Below are 20,402 nucleotides of genomic sequence, written 5' to 3'. Positions count from 1 at the left end.
TGACCTAGACCTAATCATAATCGAAAGACACAAACCCCTATTTAATACCAACCCAAATGAAAATCCTACTCCGCCGTGGTCGACGAAGAAGAGCGCATGTGCAGCTTAGCCTTGATCTTGGTCTTGAGGCTAGTCTTCTCTTTGATCGGCGACGCGGGGGAGCCGCCGCTGGGGTGGGCAGCCGAGCCATTGGTGTGGGCAGCCGGCGCGGCGGTGCTAGCGCTGTGGTCGTGGGTGTTGGGGACGATGCTGCCGTTGGGGCCGTCTTTGTGGACGTCTTTCTCTTCGAGGAGGCCTTGATAACGTTAGTCGATGGCTGAAAGGAGAAGAAAGGGGGGAACATACGATCAGCCTCTCGGCCGGCGCCCGGAACCGACGCGTCAAAGTCGCCGCCGTCGGCCTTGAGGCCGGACGACTTAACGTACTGCTCGCCGGTGCCCTCGCCGTGGCTGGTGCTCTGGGGGCCGTCTTCGCTCTCGTCCGCATCAGTTGCTCAACCTCCTACTTTGCTGTCCTCCGACCGGGCAGCCTTGGCGGCGTCGCCGCCGTAGTCTCTGGCGACCTCCTCGAGCGGGCGCGGGCCGGGCCCGTCCAGCTTGTCCGGGTTGTCGCCGACGTCGAGCCCGTCGGTGGTGTCGTCGACGTTCTCCCTGGCGGCGGCCTTGTCGTGGTGCGTGGCCGGGTCCGCCGGGTCGCGTACGTCGTTCTGCGCCTTGGTACTGTCGCCAGCGGTCGTCGACGAGTCCTTGACTGCCGTCAGGTTAGGGCTAGGGCTGAGGTCCTTAGGCTGCATCTCAGACTGCACGGCGGCGTAGGTGGGGAGCTCGGAGTGCAGCTTGCTGGTTGATGTTGTTGATGTTGTTGTTGTTGTTGTTGTCGTGGTGGTGGCTGGTGTCTCTTTGAATGGCGTGCTGGGAGTGTCGTCGGTGTACGCCTTGTGCTCTGGTGGCAGGGGATTCAGGGGTTAGTGTGATGCAGGGAGGCTAGTCTGGCAGCAAGTAGTGCGTGTTTTACTCTACATGGCGTCGTCGGGTCAGCTGGCACGGCTGGTGAAGAGGGTAGAGTGGTTTATATAAAGGGATGTATAAAGGGACATGACCCACAACCAATGTTATCGGTGTCATAAGGCTCGCCCTTGCCGACGTTGCCGGAGCGGCCCGAGATTGGCTCTTCCTTGGATTTAGGAGTGCCCTAGATCCTGTTGGCGGCAGCTGACGCCATGTTGTTGATGGTCTCCATGGTGAGTTTTGTGCAGATCTCACAAGGGTTGTGTAGGTAGACGATGAAGTTGAAGTTGAAGTTCGTCTGTTAGTAGGCTAGTAGATGTAGATGGCTTGGCAGGTGGTGCAAGGTGAGAGCAGAGCAGAGCAGCAGAGGTTCAAGGTAGGTTGCGGGAGGCTTCACCAAGTGCAAAGCGAAACGGGAGATTGCTTTTATGACGGCGGGCGGGCGGGCAACACACGCTACCTCATTCCCTCGCCATACACTCGAAGGCGGATGGAGGTGTGACGTCGTCTTTGTCACCAGACTGGGCGGACCAACCACTAACACGGAGCCTTGTCCATAATTGTAGGATGGGAGCTAAGCAACGTATGTACCTATGTACGGTATTTTTTGCCATCTGTGCTAGCACGTAATGGTCCTTTGAGCGGACACTGGACCGAACTGGACTGAACTGGACTGGTCCAACCACGGCCCGATTCTCTGCATGAAACTGCGGCGAATGTCTTGGAGCAGGCCTGTATTCCCGGACATGGCCGCAGTCCACCGTCTTCTCCCTAGCCATGAGATATACTGTGTAGAAGGTGTTGCTGGTTGAGCATGAGGCAGGTCTCAGCTGGTGTGGACAGTACCTACAATACCTCTGGCATGTAAATGTCGTGGGTTGCTTTTTTGTGTCTTTTTGTTTTTTCTTGGGAGCGGTTGGGACCAGGGCTCGTCGGGTGTTGATAGGTTTCAGGTTACCCGTTCGTTCGTTCGTTCGCTGTTGGCTCCCGGCTTTGGGGGATGGATCATGGATGCGGGCTCGGGAATAACCGTGATTTGGATGCGCTGATCTCGGGCTACACACATCATCAGATAATCACCAGGTGTCCACGGGCCACAAGAATGCATCGTTTTGGTGGAGAGGCGGTCTCATAGTTATGCAGTGTCCCTAATCAATCCGTGGTCATCCGAGACAACTAAATCTCGCAGGATTTGGCGCGCGTAATTATTCGCCTCTCGCGTATTTTCATGATTGAAAATAGCAACAAACCTGCGTATTGTAGAGTGGATATCAATGTGGGCTGACATTGCCCATGATTGGGTCTGTGACGGAAACGAGGCTCCAGTCTTGCTTGTTGGCGGCGCAACCTCACTACTGTTGGCATCGTCGGGATCACAACCTAAAAGCAAGGAAGGGGTGGAGGCGGCGGCGGCATGGGGGGCCGAAAAGAGCATCATGGTTACCTAACTGGCGGCGGAGGCGGAAGCTGAGACCGGCGCGAATGCCGCCTCCCAAGAGGTTCCCGAGCAAAGCCAGTGATAACGGGTCTTAGTGACGTAAAGTAAGCTAACGTCGGGTTCATCAACAAGTGGCTTGAGAGGTGGATTAGTACCGACTGTCGGGGATCCGACGCGATTGGTCCGAGGTCCAGGCCCCCAGCAAGTTTTGGACTATTAAGGCCCTGATCTTCTCGCGAATACGCTATTCTGTTCGCGAGTATTCGCTGCACAAATATGTCGAGACTGATTTTCCGCGGGACGCTTTCCCGTTTTTGGCAGCAATCTCGCTGCGAAAACCGGGCGAACACGGCGACAACGAGCACATTTTCCAGCGGAGCCCAACAAAGGCGGTGAGTTTCTGTTGGCTTGGCAAACTACTCCATTTCTGGATGGTCAGACTGATCAGGGCTTCATGCAGTACATCTTAGCGTAAGCGCTACGCAATAGGGCGCTTTAGGTACCCTCTTGGTAGCGAATACGCTATTGTATTCGCGAGAAGATCAGGGCCTAAGCACCTTAAATCGGCTGGCAGTGTCGAGCAGGTGACTTGGTACAAAGCGGCCGCGCTAATCCTGCCTGGTGGGTCGGTACTCGTTTGGGGTACAACTCGGGTGAGGCGAGGTAAGTGCCTAGCTTTGCCGCTGAGATGCCTTGGGAGTAATATGCGAATAACCGAGCATTCTCTGACAAGAGACGGAATTCAGTAACTGAACATACCGTCTTGCTACATGGTCTTGAGGACGAGGTTTCGCAATTTGATTGCAAGATTTCCCTCAATTTCAAGTTGTCCACGGCGGAATTCGACAAGACTCTCGCAATAAGCGCAACACCAACTCGTTAGGCCTCGCATCAGTGAAAGCAGTGATCTCTGATGTTGGCGACAAGCAAATTTCTATAATCAGGCTCCAAGTTGACTGATGGCTGGCGGCCTGGTTAATAGAGACCCGGCTTGGAAGTTGGCGGTTTCGGAAATCCAGATTTGCAGCTTGGCAGCTGGCTCACCGCTCGCAACTCAGCAAACCAACAAACCTCAAAAGGTTTTTGATCCCAATCAACCTGTCGTCGGCTACGAGCCAACGGCAGAACTCAGGAGAGGAAAGTAATAAGCAGCTTATTGTACGCATCGACAATTACTATCATAACTAAGGTAGGTACGTAGGTGCAGAATAACATGAAGCTAAGAATTCACGACAGTAAGGGAAGCTGCACAGCAGAGTAAATGGAAGACGAACAAGGTCAACAGTGTCAATCAGTTTGCTGCAAAATCCGTTACATATGTCATATGTGTGATAACCTCTGCGCCAATAAACCTGCGAGTCCCGGTATGAAGTGGTCCGGCCACTGAGAAACGAAAACAAAGAAGAACGAGAAAGCAGATAAACTGTAATAAAAAGGCAAGAAACATGTCCTTTCTTAGCTGCGTCAATGCAACTGTCGCAGATTCTCCCTCGCCCACTCTTTCCACTCATTTGACTCGTGGTCGAACTCTTTGTCGCCCAAAAATGTTCTCACAAGCCAAGCATTCCATTTTTCTTCAGTCCATTCCAGGGAAACCCAGCCCATCTCTTGCATCTCCGACGGGATATCGTCCCAGAAGAGTTTGATTGGCGACTCGGGCTTGGGCGGCTTGGGCGGGAGAGTTCCTTTAAGTAGGGGCAACACCTCTGCCGCGTCCAAGTCGAGGAAACTGATTCTGAGCTTCTCGCTGTTGAAGTCCTTGGTGCTGGTCATTATATTCCGCGGCGCCAGATCATTGTGGCGGACCTGGTGGTGGCGGATCATGGTGTAGCCTTTGACGGCTTTGCCCATTACACGCATCCTCTGAGCTTCGGAATAATCGGCAGATTTCAAGTGACTCAGGGGGTCCCCCTCGACAAACTCTATAGCCACAGCAAAGACCTGTCTCGACCCTGCCGGCTGGCTGGGTAAGCCCTGTTGCTGGGGAATGGGCATACTGAAGACGAACGAGCCGTAGTACTTTGGGATGAATTTCCCACCGATATGAGGGTCAAGGTATGCGTAGGCTGCCGCCTCGACAGTAAAGTCGTTCTCTGCATCGACGACGATGTCTCTCGGCCGGGGGTCAGTAAACGGGTAACACATAGGGTCGTATATCTTGAGGAGAACAGTGTCGGCCTGGCCGCCCGTAATCGATTGAAGCCCCTTGCCCTTGCAGACGAGCAGCTTGGGACCTCCACCTCGTGCGGTGTTGTGGCCGGTGAGTTTCCTGATGATATCGACCTTGCCTTCTTCCTTGCGGCGGGTGTAGGGCAAGGCGGGCGTCGTCAGGGCGTAGTCGAGCAGGTCTTTGCCTTCGAGGGAGACGGAAAGCCGGCGGCGGCGATTCTCTTCGACAAACTTTCTGTACGGGTCTGCCTCCTTCAGATGAGAGAGCAGGCCGTCTAAATAAACGCCATGCAATGGCCGTGGCGGTTCAATGCGATGCAGGTTGAGCTGCTGTTCTGAAAAGTATGGCGTGGGTGGGCGGATTTGAGACATGGTCAGCAAGTGCGGCAAATGTCCGTTGTTGAGCAGAACTCGACGCAAAAGATTGGCCTTCATGATGCGCAAGTTCTGGAGACGAGACAAGTGATTAAATGCAGCTGCGTTCGCCTTGGTGGGATTGGGGGGGGTAAAGAGCTGGGGTTGGCGAATTTCAGTCATGTGAGTTGATGTATGTACTCGAGGGAAATAGGTGAAATATAACTGGTGGGTGAGCGACGCACTCGCTGTATGCATATCCTCTCTTCCGCTATTTGCAAATAGCCAACCTGAATTGGGGGGGATTGGAGTAGAGTGGGGCGGAGGCGCGGGCGTCCAGTGCCGCCGTCCACACCTGACGGTCAGCTCGTATCCGCTCGTGGTCGAACGCCGCCAAAAAAGTAATCAAGGCACCGTGACGCAAACGCCTTATTTGTTCCTTTTTTCATTCTGGGTAACACAACGGGTGGCACGCACTTGTTGGGCCAAGGCACACACGTTTCGGAATCAAGCCGACCTCCGAAGCTTACGGTACACAACAATGACAAGTTGACAAGAGGGGATTCATCATTCGTTGCGTTGGGGCTTCAAACTTGTACCCGAATCGAGCCTTCTCTTGCCGCAGCCCCACCTCACGTTTCTGCTTGAGCTATTTTGGGCCTGTGACAACGGCACATTCAAGGCCAACTGTCTGTCAGACAAATCAATTCGTCAATTAATTAGCTCTGATTACTGCAAAAACAACAGCGGCCCAGACAGGACTGAGACGGCGTTGCCCTCGCAACTGCCTCGTATTGCAGACAGACCTCTGGTCGTTTGCCCACTTGCCCACCCATATCTGATATAACTTTGCCTCAGAACTCAGCTTCCTTTTGTGGACCTCTTGGGGTCGAGCATTTGGCCAATATTGACAATGGGTCCTGTGGGCTGTTTCTATTTTGGTCTCTGTTGGTCAACGCCTTTGAAGTCATCTTTGCGAAGAGGTATGTGTCATGTCAGATGGTGTCATCGTAAAGACCACCAACAGACCCGAATGTGCTCCTAGCAAAGGCAGAGGACAAGAAACAGTATGACGCTTGGTGATATAAAGTCTCCTTGGGATCCGTTCTTCCTCTCCCTGTTCCATCATTCCACATCCCATCACAGCATTCTCGCAACATTGCCTACGTAAGGATAGCAGCAATACCAACGCAACCAAGCTTCATCCCCTTGATTGCTCCGTCTCAATCGAATTCCCAGCGGGAACTTGCTTTTTTCTAGTCATTTTCAACAAGCAACCATCCTCAACTTTTCGCCATGTCAGCCGCTATCAGATCATTGGTCACGTCCAAGTTATTGAACAACACTAACTTTCTCACTCACTTCAATGGCGGCCAGCAGATCATTTGGTTAGTCCATCATGTGAATCACTGTTAATTAGCACAAAGTGTCTTAGTCCGACAGTGGACCAACAATGGACCAACATCCCTAAACGCTTGCTTCCGTGCTTCGGATCCCCCAAGCCACTCGAGAGCTTGCTCTCTAAATCAATCAGTGAGAAATCAGAGCGAGATACTGACTATGGCGAACAAACAGGGTATCCAAAAGGGATTTCTCTGTCTATGACTACTACAAGAAGGGTCGCCCCCAGATCGCGATCGAGAAGCCCCCCAACCCGCAGACTGGCGAAGGAGGAACATATACGCAAAAGGCAATTCCGCCAAAGGTTTGGGTTCCGCTGCATTTTCAGTCGGCCATTCAGGCCGCCCACGCCTTTGTTGAAGAGCACGCGGAGGAGCTGAAGAAGACGGATACGATTGAGAAGCCTTCCTCGTTGTCCAGATCCATAGGACCGTCAAACGAGGGCTATGTCGTCAAAATGTTTTGGTATATCATGGGCCCTCCCCTCGAGTTTGCCCTGGAGCAGGTCAAGTTGCCGGGCAAGTGGCATATGACGTTGAAGCCGGAAGATCCCTACGGCAGCAAGGCCACAGAAGACTTCGTCAAATGCGACATAGTCTTAAAGCTAGCGTACGACGGCAAACATGTCCGCGACCTAGCCGTTCTTGATCTGAAGGCGGCTAAGAACATCTCCCTCTCTAGAATGAGCTTCGGAAAAGCCAAGTCACAGTTCGAGACATACGACGAGGCCTTGAAAAGTTGCTCAGCCACAGACGATACTAAGTTCAAGGGGGCAGCAGGAAAACTGGTAAAGCAGGGCACCGCGTATGCCGAACACACCAAAGTCCACGACATCGCTTTCTTTGACTGGTTTGAGTTGTTGGTTCTGGAGCTGTCGGACATGAATATCTCTTCCGCGGCGCCGAGGCCTGTCCCGACAGCCGGGCTCGTCTGCAAGGCAGAGGTAATTGATAGTGACATTGAGCACGCGATTCTTGGCTTCTTCCTCAAAGCTGTCAACAAGTGGAAGGCAGCCAACCCGAACGGGAGCCCGCCACCCTCTAGATCGACAACCCCGATTCCGGAAAAGAAGTAGACTAGCTAGAGTAGCACGGTTAACAGGACCAGTGATGTGGTGCTGCCGGACGGTTTCTATTGACTGGAACACATTCGCAGGCGAATTACATGATGGGCGGTGCCCTGGATGGACTGGATCCGTTGGCAAGGTCAGTTCGCAGGCGAATTGGACGCGTGGGTAGAACAACGTATAGTTTACTGTGTGCGTAAATCGAAAGGCCGGGCCTATCTAATTTCCATTGCACAGACACCTCATGCTATTATTTTTAAGTTCGTTTCGGCTCTTGACGTCGACGAGAAACCATTCGTGAACGCGTTTTGTATTAAACTTTTCTGATCCTAGAAGTCTAATAATTACTAACTAACTTGCACTCATCCATTCTAGTTACGCTCAGTTACAAGGCCATCAGACTGAAGTTAATTTCATGAACTTGCCTCTTAATCACACGGATAAGTATAATTACCCAAGTACGGTACGGTTATTTGCTTATTTCTAGCCCCTTCGACGCGTAGGAAGTTGCCCTACCAAACTTCACTCGCACCACACAACCACCCAAAACACGCGCCGACAACCATTTTACAACCATTGCATGCATTATGGCGTCCTGGATACTTAATCAATCCAATTTAAATATTTTCACGAGACTCAGAGTGTTGCGTCTCAATTCCCGCCATGGCGGAAAGCCGGTCCAGCGTGTCACCTTTTCGCAACTGCACTCCCTCATTCCACGCTCTAGAAGCTATAACGCGATCTCCGCAGGCGACATAGCCGCTGAGATGAAAATCCTCAGCAGGTTCAAACGAGACTTTAGTGTCTTGGATTACTACACCAAAGGCCGCGCCAAACTGGATATTCTTGAGCCTGCGAATTCGGACAGTGCTCTGACCACATTTTCGAGGACGAAGGCGACGGCGCCAATATCCTGGGTCCCGCTGTCAGTCGAGACCGAGCTCGTAGAGCCAGCCAGGTGTCACATCTCGAATCACAAGGACGAGCTTGCCAAGCTGACCACGATCGAAACCCCGTCCGAAATTTCCGGCCGCTACATCGTCAAAGTGTTTTGGTACCTGATGGAATTCCCCATTGAGGCCGCGCTGGCCCAGGTCGAGATGCCTGGCGAGTGGTCGCTGCAGTTCGGATCCGAAGTCACCCCGGGAGAAGCCAGCATCGGCCGCGTCGACGTCTTCCTAAGATTATTTCACGGCGGCAAGCATGTTTCCAACCTAGCGGTCCTAAACATCAGGGACTCGAGGTCTGTCATGAAGCAGGCCGCTAGTCTCAAGTCCGCCGTATCGCCGCACGCAAATCTCCGGGACGCCCTAGCCAAGACCGAGCCCACGGAGCCATCGATATTCCGCGACATCTCAGCCACATACGCACAGCAGGCGGCAGAGTACGCGGCAGAGTACGGCTACAAGCACGTCGCCTTCTTCGACTAGTACTCGCTATTTATTTTCCAGTTCGACGCATTGGATGTGTTGGATTTCACATCCAGACCGAAAAAAATGGAGTGTCTATCGTGTTCAAAAAATTGTCCTCCCCCGTAGGAAAGAAGTGCCCACCATCTTTCGCGTTAAATAACGAAAGCTCCTTTTCAACCTCTAAGCACTAGGCCTGTATCCCTCCGACCGTCAAACCGTTGGCCTGGTCTAAAACAAGTGACTTATTGTTGTGGAACAGTTGGCCCTAATTACGGCCTAGTTCCACAACAGAATTCAACATGACCCTACCCTTGACGTGTCGGCGGATAATGTCACCCTCGTCGTCGATGTAGAACGCCTTGCCCTCATACTGTTGGTGGTGGATGCCCATTAAGGACGCGAACTTGTGGCCACACGCTATGAGCTGTCCTCTCATCTCGGCGGCTTTAGGATGGTACTGCAAAGGGTACGCGGAGAGGCCAGCGCTGCCGTCAGATCAATCAGATCAAATATAGGGTGCCCATCTGATCTGAAAGGGAATTCGGGCCCGAAATCTGATTGATTGACTGTTTAGTTGATATGTCTGGTAGTGTCTGATATCAGGACCCCTGCTGACCGCCGTGAGGCTATTCCAGCCACCGAAATAGCATCGCGACCCCGATTCTTGGTGTTCTGGGCTTACCACATCCCAACGGCTGCTATTCTTCCTGCAGCTGCTGCAGCTGCTGCTGGCCGCGGCTTTCGTCTTCATACAACCAGTTCTTCAGCAGCTGACAATACTCAATAGCCTCGCTGCTCAGGCTGTGCCTCTGAGACGTCACGGTCAGCTTCGCGATGCTGAATGCTCTCTCACAATCATCGGCCATAGCTGGGATGGCTAGTAGGTCCAACGCAAGGCAGCTAAGACGAGGGTAGGTAGCCTGGTGGTCCCTCCACCACTGAATCGGATCTTCCGTGTTCTCTCGAGGCGTCCTGAAGTAGACCTCAAGCTCCGAAGCCGTCTGAGAGAGCTGGGGACACCTCTGGGCAATCCACTGCCTTGCCTCTTCCAATTCGACCTTCCGTTTCTTCGGAGGGCCCTGCCCAACTGGTTCCGGCTCTGCAGAGGGCGAGCGGCTCCCCTGCTCGTTGGCTTCAGGGTAGTAGGCCTCGAGGTAAGCCTTGAGAGCCCTTTTAGCATCGCTAATCCAGATAACCTGCTCTGGAGCGGTCCAGACGTTCTCGAGCCACCCAAGCCCGAGCCCGGGATGTAGAATGACGGCTGATGTAAATAAGGATGACTCTCCAATCGATGTATAGTAGTGGTTGAGCTTTAGCCATGCGTTGTTGATCCCACTTCGAAGGAAGGACCGTTGCTGGGCTCCAAGGCTATCGAAGTTGCCTGCTGCCCGAGCAGCAGCAAGATTAGTATAAACCAGCCTCGTGTGATCCGGGAGGGCTTCTTCGTTAAAGCGGGAAGTAAACCCAGGTTCGATGGCTGCTCTGTTACGTTGCAAAGGCCGGCTGCGGGTTGGTGGCCGAACCGGTTCTGTTGCTACTGCCGGATTGAGAGATTCATCAATATATAGCTGCTTCCACCGCTCAAGCTTATCAAGGACGTATTCCATGCCCGTGAGGACCTCGTGAAGCTGACCCTGGCCTTGGGTAATCATCGTGAGCCTGTAGAAGGGCGTCAGGATCTCCTGAACCTCTGCAAGGAGCCGCCAGTCCTCTAAGGAAAGACGATCTTCAGCAGAGACCTTGTTAGTTGCGGTCCGGTCGAGGTCGAGGTCCGTTAGGTAGTTCTCGATGGTATTCCGTAATAGACATGCCCTCTCAATCATCAGGAAGGTCGAATTCCACCTCGTAGCATTATTCTGGTTCAGCTCCAGCTCTTTGGTTGTTGCTTCGGCCAGCAAGAAGCTCCCTTGGATCGACCGGTCATCCCGTTCGGTCTTCCTGAAAGCCTCGCTTCGTTGGGGAGACGCTCGGATGAATCTGACGATGTTGTGGAGCTTTCCAATGGGTCCCCTAGTGCGCCAGTGGGTGGCATCTAGCTCGTCTACTTCTAGGGCCTCGAGGGTTTCAGCCTGTTGTTCGAATTCATCTGCCCGATCGCCAAAGAGGAAGGCTTTAGCTGCTAGGTTGAGGATGTGACCGAAGCAGCGCATTCTTCGACTCCGAATAGCATCGCGATCCCAATGGGGGAACAACCGGCTGTAGAGGGATTGTAAACAGGTATCGTTGTTCGTGGCGTTATCACAGATCGCTACACCCAACCGCTCTCCAAAGCCCCAATCTTGGATGACCCCAATCAACGTCTCAGCGAGATTCAGGCCGGCATGGGTTCCTGACTGCTGCTTGAAGGCAATCATCCGCTTCGCAGGCTGATAGGTTCCGTCAAGGTAGTGGACGATGATGGCGATGAAGGCTAGTCGATTTGGAGACGTCCAGAGATCGAAGCTGAAGTGTATAGCCGTCCTAGCATTCAGGATCGCCTTCCGGACCACCTGTTTGCGTGCTAGGAAGAGAGCCTCGATCTCGTTCCTAATTGCAGTCCGACCAAATGGCACTTGCTGTTGCAAAGCTGGGTTGAATTGAACGAGCAGGTCTTGTAGATAGGGGTCCTCGAATATCGCGAAGGGAAGGCTCGAGTTAATGACGAAGTAGGCACACAGCTCCTTCAGCCGGTCAATCCTTGTTCGAGGAATAGCAAGGGCAGAGGCAGGCCTTCGCCGGGCGGCTGTTGATTGCATCTTGAGGACGTTGGGGCCCTGCTGTTGCTGCTGTTCTGACTGTTCCGGATCGACGATGGAGTGTTTCTTGAAGAGATGTTCGATGGAGGAAGATGTAGATGAAGCAACGAAGAACTGAGGCTGGCCCCGGGCGTCACAAGTCCCACAGCACCACACGGTTTGCTTCAGTCGGTTATCTGGCTCGAGCTCGGTCATGAAGAAGCCGTAATCTGCTATCCAGCTGCGTCTGCCGCGGGATTTCTGGGTGTGGATGACTCCGGTCGGGATGAAACGTCGATTCTTCCAGGAAATCTTGACTAGATCAGAGACAGAGGCATCGTCAGCAGGAATCGTACTTGACGCTACAGCAAATTGCTTGGAGATGGAAGGAGGCCGGGCCTGTATAGCCGCGAAGGCAGAGATGGGAGCAGATGACATAAGGAGGGTCGGAGAGTCGGAATAGCTTCGTTCGGGCAGTCAGGATGCTTAGAATAGCATCGTCTGGGCAGTCAGGATGTTTGGAACAGCTTCCGTCGGGTCCGGAAAAACAGAATTTGCTAACCCTGGCTTGGTTCAGCAGGCCAGGGATGACCGGTCAGGGGTCCTGAACCCCGGTCCAAAACACCAACGGCGCCGGAAAAACGTCTAAATCCGGGCTCTGAACAGCCTCAGATATCTGTTATATCTGTCAAATAAGCCCGGCCGATATCTGATTTGTTTGATCTGACAGTTCCAAAAATCCCGATTGTTTGTTTGAATTGATTGGTAAATTGATCTGATAATCTGGTCTGACGGCAGCGCTGGACGAGACTTCGCAGCTGTAGAAGGCTTGGATCAAGCAGGTCAGAAGGGTCCATATTAGAAACGCCTCAGACTCTCCGGCCCTGGAGATTGCGCCTCTCGACCTTGACGGGCTTGCCCGCGTCCTCCCGGACGCTCGCAGTCTGCTCACGGCACAGCCACTGTCAGGACAGCTGCTCGACATTCAGATGGAGTGTCCACCACTTGTCGATCTACCCGTATACGTCGACTTCCTCCTACAGACTGAGGAATTCTGGGACGTGTCTTGCAACAACGAAGCCTTCGTTCCATTCGGATGTTTCCCCATCATCACTGGCGCCTCCCAGAACGAGTATGATAGCGTCGTCGAGACACAGGCCCATCTCAGAGACCTCAACATGCTTGAGAGAATGGGAGACGCCGAGGTTGAGAGGATGCTCGAGCAGCTCCGGGCCTTCCGCCTCAGCACCCAGCATCCGGACGCAGTCGAGGCGTTTATAGACAGCCTGACCAGCCGCACGGCAGCCATCTATGTAGGCTTGTCCACGGGGTTTCGAGTGGTAGACAGCGGCGCTCAGTTCTGGGGCGTGTCCAGCGCTAATGAGAATTGCATCGACATTTTCATTTCCAAGCAAGCTCTAAGCGTTGTGGGCATAGCCCTCCACGTATGGCTTGCCGCAAACCGGGTGCCGCGCGTTGCGCGTTTCGAGGAAGAGGTCAGGCTAGACAAGCTGATGAAAGACAGCCCAGCGCACGCCAGCGGCCTGCCCGTTAGCATTACGGTCGAAATGGAGCGCGCGACGCCGAGCGAGATATTGTTTCTCCTGCAGCGGCTGCGTGTGGTAATGACGGGACATCCCCTCATCGCCGCGATTCAGGCCTTTGGTGAGCATGTTCTCCTGAACGTCGCCGATGACTCGGCCTGGATCCGCACACACAGCCTGCTGTATTGGGAGGGTACTGTAGACATGAAGCAATTACTCTAGATGAGGTTGGAGAAATTTGCGCGGGGCGGGGCGGCGGAACTACCCACGCTTGAGAACCTGGTCCGGTTGCACGGTCAGGTGGACAGCCTCGTTAACCAATTACTTTTCACGGCTGATCGCGACCGCCTCAATGCCCTTACCGATGTGCTGCTCCATGCCTACGACCCGTGGACCTCGTGGAGCACATGCGAATACGTCGATGTCAACGCCGATCTCGTTGCACTGTTTTTCTTCACCGCGCTGCGCCGCGCCGCGCTCGACGACGTCTACATCGAGGCCACCGACCGCTGCCTTTTCTTCCTGTCGTAGTCGGACCAGGCTGCCGTCTTCGCCGAGCTCTGGTCTGTCGGCTCGCAGAGCTATGGGTACTTGGGCATCTTGCCCCGCGACCTGGGCCGCATTATCTATGATCGATATTAAGCCCACTTGGAGAGAAACCCACCGCCAGCCTCCGTAATGGAGAGCAGCGGCCTTTTCAGCTGCTACGCCAGCCCAGCCGACATCATGGAAGCCGAGCGGGCCCGCGCCGCAAGGCTAGAGGACGAGCAGCAGGCCAACGTGCCATACTATGGCGGCTTTGGCCAAATTCTCTTGCAGTAGAAGTAGAGAGCCCACGACTTCGGTGTTCTTTCCATATTTGCCTTACCCGCGATGATCGATGTTTTGCTTCTCATCTTGGTCGGGCGGGGCCTCTTTGTTACAGCATATATGGGTCTCGATTTCCTCGAGATGGGTTGCTATGCTCTGCTAATAGCACTGCTTCTGGCGGCCGGCGCGACTGGATGGGTGGGGAGTATTAGCAGCTATTACCTTGGTCATGTTAGTCTCACCCACGCCGCAAAGTCGTTGGGGGGCTCTCTACATCCCGGTCTCGTGCTGACTTGGCTTGATAGTACGCCTACGACAACATGATTTTGTTTCACGTGCAGAGACTTTCTGGCGGCTTCGTGCTGACTACCATCGTCGGCCTCGTCGGCCTAATTGCCTTCTCCGCTAGGCGTTCCGTGGCCGCCGGCTTTGTTTTCCTAGCCTATCTGGTGGCCATCTCCCTCTATCTCTATACTATAGGTAAGACGCTCTTTGTGTGGATGCTCGCCCTTATACGAGCGAAAATGCGGCTGACTGATGGCCCGGATGCCTACCTCTAGGCATAATGGCTACGATGCACCAGCGTAGTAGCCCGTTGACCTCGGGGCGCACTATTCTATGGAGAACGATACCTCTACTATTCATATCGCCTATCGTATCGAGCCTCGTCAATGGGCACGACCTGAAAATATATCTCCCGGTGATTTACGGCTTTCTCATCACGCTCCTGATTCAATACCGGAAACTCTACTATAAATGGTCAGCTTGGTTGACTAAGGTGCCTGCCCTACAACTATCGGACATTGAAGAGTGGTACTCGGCCAAACTTGGAGATCCGTCCAACGATAGCACATCTTCAAAGGAGGTGGATGCCGTAGTGGCCGAGCCGCTGCAGGTGATGGCCGTGTGCGCCTTCGAATAGAGCGTACAGGCGCAGCTGCAGCGCAGACCCGCCGCCGCTGTCTCAGATCCATTTGTCGCCAAGATCGCAAAGGGCCTCCCGTATGCTCAATGGCTCCTGCGGAAGAGCCACCAAGAGGATGGGGCAATCCCGGATCTCTTCACCACCGCCTGGTTTGCCAAGCTTCAGCAGGCGATGAAGGCGCAGCAACAGCTGTCTCGTGGTCTGAAAGAGCACAGCATATTCATGCTCTTTAGGTTTGCGCGTTTTGATGTGAGTGTATTGATAGCTTAGGCCGGAATGATCTGCTAATATCAATCTTTACGCAGCTGGGCCAGAATGTCGCCCTATTCCTAATATATTTAATGGACCACTGGGTCGATGTTGTTAGCAGCTCTTGGGGTAACAACGCGACCATATACATCGATTTCCGGGCGCGCTATGGCGTCGGCCTCTGCCTCCTCTACTTTTATGCCTCCGTTATGGTTTTGGATGCAACTCTCCATCCTTACTGGCAAGACCGAACCAAGCTGTCGGGGGAGAAGTTGTCGGATCTTGCATCCGCTAGACGAGTCCAACATAATAGTCACCAAAGTGCAGACTAGCTGCAGGTTGGCGGTTACGTACTAACGAAGCAATTGTCTTGCAATTTAACCGCTGCTTCACGACAGACGTTGGGTCACATCTGACTGTCACCTACGCATCCGCAGTCCTCGGGTTCGCGAGCGGCTATACTCTCCACGCTATACCTGCTACGAGAGATTCCATGTTTAACAATGTCCTTGCACTGGACATTTCTGCTGTTCTTGCAGCTGTCCTGACTTCCGTGTGGGTCATCTTTGATTTTCGTAAGTTCAGACCATACGAGGCGCCCACGGCCCCCGCACCCGAAGATCATCAGTCTTGGCAGAAACGTCTCAGGGCTGGAACTGAAAGCAATTCAAATGCTGTAGGACCAACATCCGTGTCGCATATCCTCGGAATTGTGCGGATCACCTCGGCGAGTGTAGTCGAAGCGGCCGAAAGGATTACGGCCCTCCTGAAAAGAAGCTTGGAATGCCCAAGCGCGTATTTACGTGCTGCGACTTGGTCGACGATTCTCTTAGATCTTGCCCTTGAGGCATGGCTGGTAGGGAATATCGTTTTTAACATCGTCACACAGACTGACATGATAAATCATGGCCATGACGGCACCTCTTCCTTTTGTACTTGGGACGATGGCGTCCTCCACATAACCGCAGGCTTCCTCGAAGAGGCCGAAACAACGTCTACGTAGTGGCAGGAACTCCTTTCTGAGCTGTAGGTACCCTTATCATAAAGACGCTATAGTTCTGTCCGCTTACTAGTTTCTAGGCTGTACGAGTACTTGCTTTACCACTCGACGCGAGCTTTGCTAAAGTACGGGAATGCCCATGCCATTCAATCCGAGCACTTTGTTAGCGGCACCGAGGATCTCTCCAAGAGAATTGACTTTGAGCTGGCAGCGGTGGCCGCTACGGAGCTGCAAGTAATATAGAGGAGAACATTCTTAAAGGTACTGAGGCATCTTTGCCTTGATGTTGACGTCGACTCCTGCTGGGAGGACTTACCTCCGGCAACTCGCCGCGCCATCTTATGCCGCGTCGCGGGAAGGCATGTCTCCCTGTGCATGGAATTCAGTCGATGGATGGAAGCCGCACAAATCGATCGACAGACGATCGACTTTCATCTCGATCTCGCCCTCGGGATATACCAGCGGACTCTACAAAGACCACACGCGCCGATTACAGAATCTCTGTCTCGGTTCTCGCTCTACTCAGACCCTGAGGTTGTTAAACCTTTCGCTAAACCAGACGCGAAGGAGTCAATCTTTTGGAGGATGACGAGCTTTTTGATACATGTGCCTATCACAACTGTCAAATAGATCGGAATCATCACAGGTGCCGCCTCTGATATTAAACGTGAGCTCTGGTTTTGTCTTCGAGCATGGCCCTTCCGCGACAAGCTGCTCTTGGTCATTCTCACGGCTTAGAAAGTGTGCTGGCTCATCAAGAATGCTTGGGTGGATATCTTGATAATATACCATCGGTCTACCTTGGCGCACATATCTCGGCTCGCGCGCAAAGGAGCCTCGAGAGTCCTCAAGAAGAACATCATCGTGGTGGAACTTCCACGCAGGGTTGTCACAGGCTTCGTGTCTAGAAACGACCAGGGCACACTAACTTTGAATATTTTCCCGGGCCGCATTGATACGCCTCCACCTAACGAGCAGCCTTTATCTATTGCGGTCTATGACGAACACCTCCGCCTCAAAAGTCGGACAGACGCGGTAGGCACAATTGACAGAATTTGCACATATGAGTACGACGATAATTACGCCAGGCGATGGCCGCGCTACAAACAAGTTGTTCAGGGCTCAACCAGCATCCGCTATCACTACGACGGGATTGGGAGGATTTCCCATAGCACCCTCACCTTAGCATCCGATACTTTTGTCTTCCAGTACGGGTACAAGGTAAGAGAAAAAAACAGCAGAAACATCCTCAAGGCTAACTACCGCCTCGAGGGCCCAGACTCTCGCAAAAGCATGACTGTCTACTAGGGCTCACCCGCAAGGGGTGACTCCCCGGCCAAGTGGACAAAGTGCGACTGGGTACCATCAGACAGAGTCTGTTGTGTAATCCGCTTCGTTAACGGCAAGACGTATATCACAACGTGGGAATTCCTGCATCGCCGGGATCCTATCATAAATTCATACTTGCACGAAGGCGATATCAAGACGGTCGTTACCAATGTTCCGCGAGTGTTTGATCAAGAAGACGCGCTTCTCATCCGACCGACTAATGTCAATTTTGACGACGACGACCTTTTGGTGCATCACCGCCCTCGCGACCTCCAACTGGCAGCAAGCGCCACGAATAAGGCGTCTTTTGTATCGCGATTGAACCCGCTTGGGTGGCCCTACGGTCTCCAAAAGGCCAGATACCGCCGCGTCCCCACATAGTGGTTGCGCAGCGAGCTCTAGAACCACTGGCTCACTGCCGGAAATGTCGACGCTGTGACAGCCTGCTGGATGGACGAAGTGATTCTTCGCGAAGAGCCCTTGCTCAAGGGATACTGGCGAGCCCGTGACCTTGGCCGCCTTGGCAAGGCCAAGAAAGCTCTCGACGATAACATCGAGCAGATTGTGGCCGCAATCGAGATCGAGAGGGAGGTTTCTGAGATGTGCCTCTTACCCATCAAGGCGGCCGACTTGTACGTTATAGGTCAGAGCAAGGACGCCAATCAAATCACCAACCGGCCACAAGACTGTTATCTAGATACCGACAATCGTATCTCGGTAATTTTCAATGACATCGGCTGCTAGCCAGAGGCTCCTGGCGGCGTCTCCAACTACCGTCGAGATCTGATTAACGGCCACAGTACAATTCGCAACCATGCCTGGCGGAGACGGCAAACGACTACGGGATTCCTCGCTTCCAAGTCGAGAAAAGCGTCCAGTCCCTGAAGCTACTACCGCTATGGGGCGTGGACGGCAAGACTCCTAATCACGGCGTCATCGACAACCTGCTCCAGTCACAAGTAGACGATAAAATCAGAATCACAGATACACGCCGCGATATTATCAAGACCTTTGTTCCCTTGATCAAACTATTTGTCCGGGGGGCTCGGACTAAAGCGCCGTCGAGGACCGAGCTACAACAGTATAGCCAAGTATTCATTGCGCTCTCCAACTATTTCGAGAACAAGGACTATAATACGACATGGCAGTCCAAGGAGGTTATGGGCGCATGGGTCGAGGCCTGGTTGACGCCCTACCATAATACCAACGTGCGGGAGCCTGCAACGTCTTTTGATGTCGAGCGGCCCAGCATGAATGATTTCCAGGATGCCCTTGCTATTTACAGCTCGTACTTCTTCATCTTCTCTGTCGAGGTCCCTGAAGATTGCCCGCGTGTCTTCTAAAGCACGCACCATGGAATCAGCAGCCTGTTTGGCCTTATTCTCAAGTACCGCCGGGGCGTGACATTCGGCATTTGGGACCACGCTATCCTGTGGCGTGAGTGCTGTCTCAATATTAGCCCGGCCCAGTCCTCCCTCTCTATTCCCGTGCAGTCTATGCTACTGGCGGGTATCGGACTGGCTACGCGGCTGGCCTACTTCCACGCCGACGTGATTCTACCGTGCACGTCCGTCTTTAATCCGTGAGTGTGCTCCCCCCCCTTCCCCCCCCGCCGGGGCGCGAAACTTTGTTCAAGACTAACAGCGATGCGCCAACCAGGATTTGGGAAGCCGAGCTTGGAACTGATAGTGGGCGTCTGATACACCGTAACCAGTTTTCACGCAAGATTGATCCTATCGTCAACGGCATCTCGGATATGGAATCGTTCCGTCCGACCGACAAGGTTGAGTCCAATAAGCCGACTGTCGTCATGCTATCCAACGTACAATTCATCAAGGACATCAAGACAGCCCTCATCGCCGCCGACATCATTGTGAATAAGTTTGGCTTTTGCGAGTACAAGCTTCTCATCTATGGCGCGCAGGATCGCCAGCCCGCCTACGCCATCGAGATGAGCAAACTGGTCACGGCTTACAACCTTTCCGACCATGTTTCGCTGGCCGGGTTTGCCTCTTCCCAGGAGGTCTTGCGTAGCGCGTGGCTCTTCATGAACAGCTCCATCTCTGAGGGCCTACCGCTGGCCATTGGTGAGGCAGCTCTTGCCGGCGTCCCCATAGTCGCCACTGAAGTTGGCTCCACGGCGCTTGTGCTGACGGACCCGGATGACGAATCTTTGCGTTATGGTGAGGTCGTACCCCCTAACGATCCCATGGCGCTAGCGCGAGCTCAGATCAGCATCCTCGCCATGGTCGGACCGTGGAGCCGCTTTACTAGGGATGGCCCTGCTTTCGCTGCCAGCCGCGCCTCCAGACACGCTGTCGTTCTGCCTGACAGTATTACGGCCGCGGATGTTGAATGGCTGACACGGCGAATGTACGAGCGTGCTGACGACCGCCGGCGGCTGGGCCTACGCGCTAGAGATGTGGTGCTCCGTAGCTTCCACGGGAATCGTTACCTGCGCGAGCACGAACAGATGTACTGGATTCAGTGGCACATGGCTAAAATGAGGGCCGATGGCAGCCTGTCTCACGGTGCCAGGGGCTTGCGATATGTAAGATCGCAGCCTATGCTGAGGTATTCTCGAGGAAGCGAGGGGAAGGCGAATGAAGAGCATTCTCAGTCAAAACGGAAACATCTACGGTGGCAGGACTTTCCGACGCAGGAGAAGCGAGTCGGCAAAAAGCTGAGGAAGAAGCATCGGGACGAACTGGCAAGCTGATAATTTGTCAGTGTTTACTTGGAGGCTGATATGGTTTACTGGGCAATCTTCCACGAGTTTCGACTAACTCCTTCTGCACAAACGTTGTAATTGCCACGTTTTCCAGCTGTAGATTAGGCACCCAGTCCCAGAGGTGCAGCACCTAATTAGGTATCTTGGGTATGTACTAGGTTGATACGTCATGATCCGTACACTCGTGTGCCTACGCAGTAACTTGACCTTGCAAGTATCAGATAATTACCCAAGACTTGGTACTCTGTTTTGT

The 20,402-nt window shown here is 53.4% G+C and overlaps 7 protein-coding genes across 7 annotated transcripts; 4 read left to right on the top strand and 3 right to left on the bottom strand.

The window, feature by feature from the left end:
• Positions 1-65: 65 nt before the first annotated feature.
• On the bottom strand, positions 66-793 carry B0T26DRAFT_679563 (uncharacterized protein; the record flags this gene model as incomplete). Its single annotated transcript, XM_060440368.1, has 3 exons — positions 66-295; positions 346-457; positions 506-793. 3 exons carry the CDS (start codon positions 791-793, stop codon positions 66-68), a joined length of 630 nt encoding a protein of 209 aa, XP_060293572.1.
• A 3,176-nt stretch (positions 794-3,969) lies between these two features.
• B0T26DRAFT_603189 (uncharacterized protein) lies at positions 3,970-4,602 on the bottom strand (the record flags this gene model as incomplete). The annotated part of the gene is made up of 1 exon (XM_060435779.1): positions 3,970-4,602. A coding segment is annotated over one exon (633 nt), but the record flags the coding sequence as incomplete, so codon positions are not given.
• Positions 4,603-6,264: 1,662 nt separating this feature from the next.
• On the top strand, positions 6,265-7,444 carry B0T26DRAFT_755354 (uncharacterized protein; the record flags this gene model as incomplete). The annotated part of the gene is made up of 2 exons (XM_060445951.1): positions 6,265-6,356; positions 6,544-7,444. The coding sequence occupies 2 exons, from the start codon at positions 6,265-6,267 to the stop codon at positions 7,442-7,444; spliced, it is 993 nt and encodes a 330-aa protein (XP_060293570.1).
• Positions 7,445-7,934: 490 nt separating this feature from the next.
• On the top strand, positions 7,935-8,989 carry B0T26DRAFT_434744 (uncharacterized protein). The gene has a single exon (XM_060435000.1). The coding sequence runs from the start codon at positions 8,023-8,025 to the stop codon at positions 8,863-8,865; it is 843 nt and encodes a 280-aa protein (XP_060293569.1). The 5' UTR covers positions 7,935-8,022; the 3' UTR covers positions 8,866-8,989.
• Positions 8,990-9,034: 45 nt separating this feature from the next.
• On the bottom strand, positions 9,035-9,283 carry B0T26DRAFT_755352 (uncharacterized protein; the record flags this gene model as incomplete). The annotated part of the gene is made up of 2 exons (XM_060445950.1): positions 9,035-9,075; positions 9,157-9,283. The coding sequence occupies 2 exons, from the start codon at positions 9,281-9,283 to the stop codon at positions 9,035-9,037; spliced, it is 168 nt and encodes a 55-aa protein (XP_060293568.1).
• A 3,267-nt stretch (positions 9,284-12,550) lies between these two features.
• Positions 12,551-13,636, top strand: B0T26DRAFT_755350 (uncharacterized protein; the record flags this gene model as incomplete). Its single annotated transcript, XM_060445949.1, has 2 exons — positions 12,551-13,303; positions 13,382-13,636. The coding sequence occupies 2 exons, from the start codon at positions 12,551-12,553 to the stop codon at positions 13,634-13,636; spliced, it is 1,008 nt and encodes a 335-aa protein (XP_060293567.1).
• Positions 13,637-15,582: 1,946 nt separating this feature from the next.
• Positions 15,583-20,137, top strand: B0T26DRAFT_787683 (uncharacterized protein; the record flags this gene model as incomplete). Its single annotated transcript, XM_060446804.1, has 12 exons — positions 15,583-15,664; positions 15,827-15,945; positions 15,979-16,088; positions 16,170-16,302; positions 16,333-16,710; positions 16,828-17,310; positions 17,398-17,787; positions 17,821-18,127; positions 18,167-18,217; positions 18,280-18,752; positions 18,807-19,000; positions 19,078-20,137. 12 exons carry the CDS (start codon positions 15,583-15,585, stop codon positions 20,135-20,137), a joined length of 3,780 nt encoding a protein of 1,259 aa, XP_060293566.1.
• Between the last annotated feature and the right edge of the window lie 265 nt (positions 20,138-20,402).

The sequence above is a fragment of the Lasiosphaeria miniovina genome (genome assembly GCF_030549165.1).
Source record: "Lasiosphaeria miniovina strain SMH2392-1A chromosome Unknown B0T26scaffold_6, whole genome shotgun sequence".
Classification (NCBI taxonomy): Eukaryota; Fungi; Ascomycota; class Sordariomycetes; order Sordariales; family Lasiosphaeriaceae; genus Lasiosphaeria; species Lasiosphaeria miniovina.
This window is presented reverse-complemented; position numbering and strand designations above follow the sequence as displayed.

Bases quoted from the DNA above. Each gene is read 5' to 3' on its own strand.
- B0T26DRAFT_434744 (XM_060435000.1), top strand. From the start codon at position 8,023: ATGGCGTCCTGGATACTTAATCAATCCAATTTAAATATTTTCACGAGA.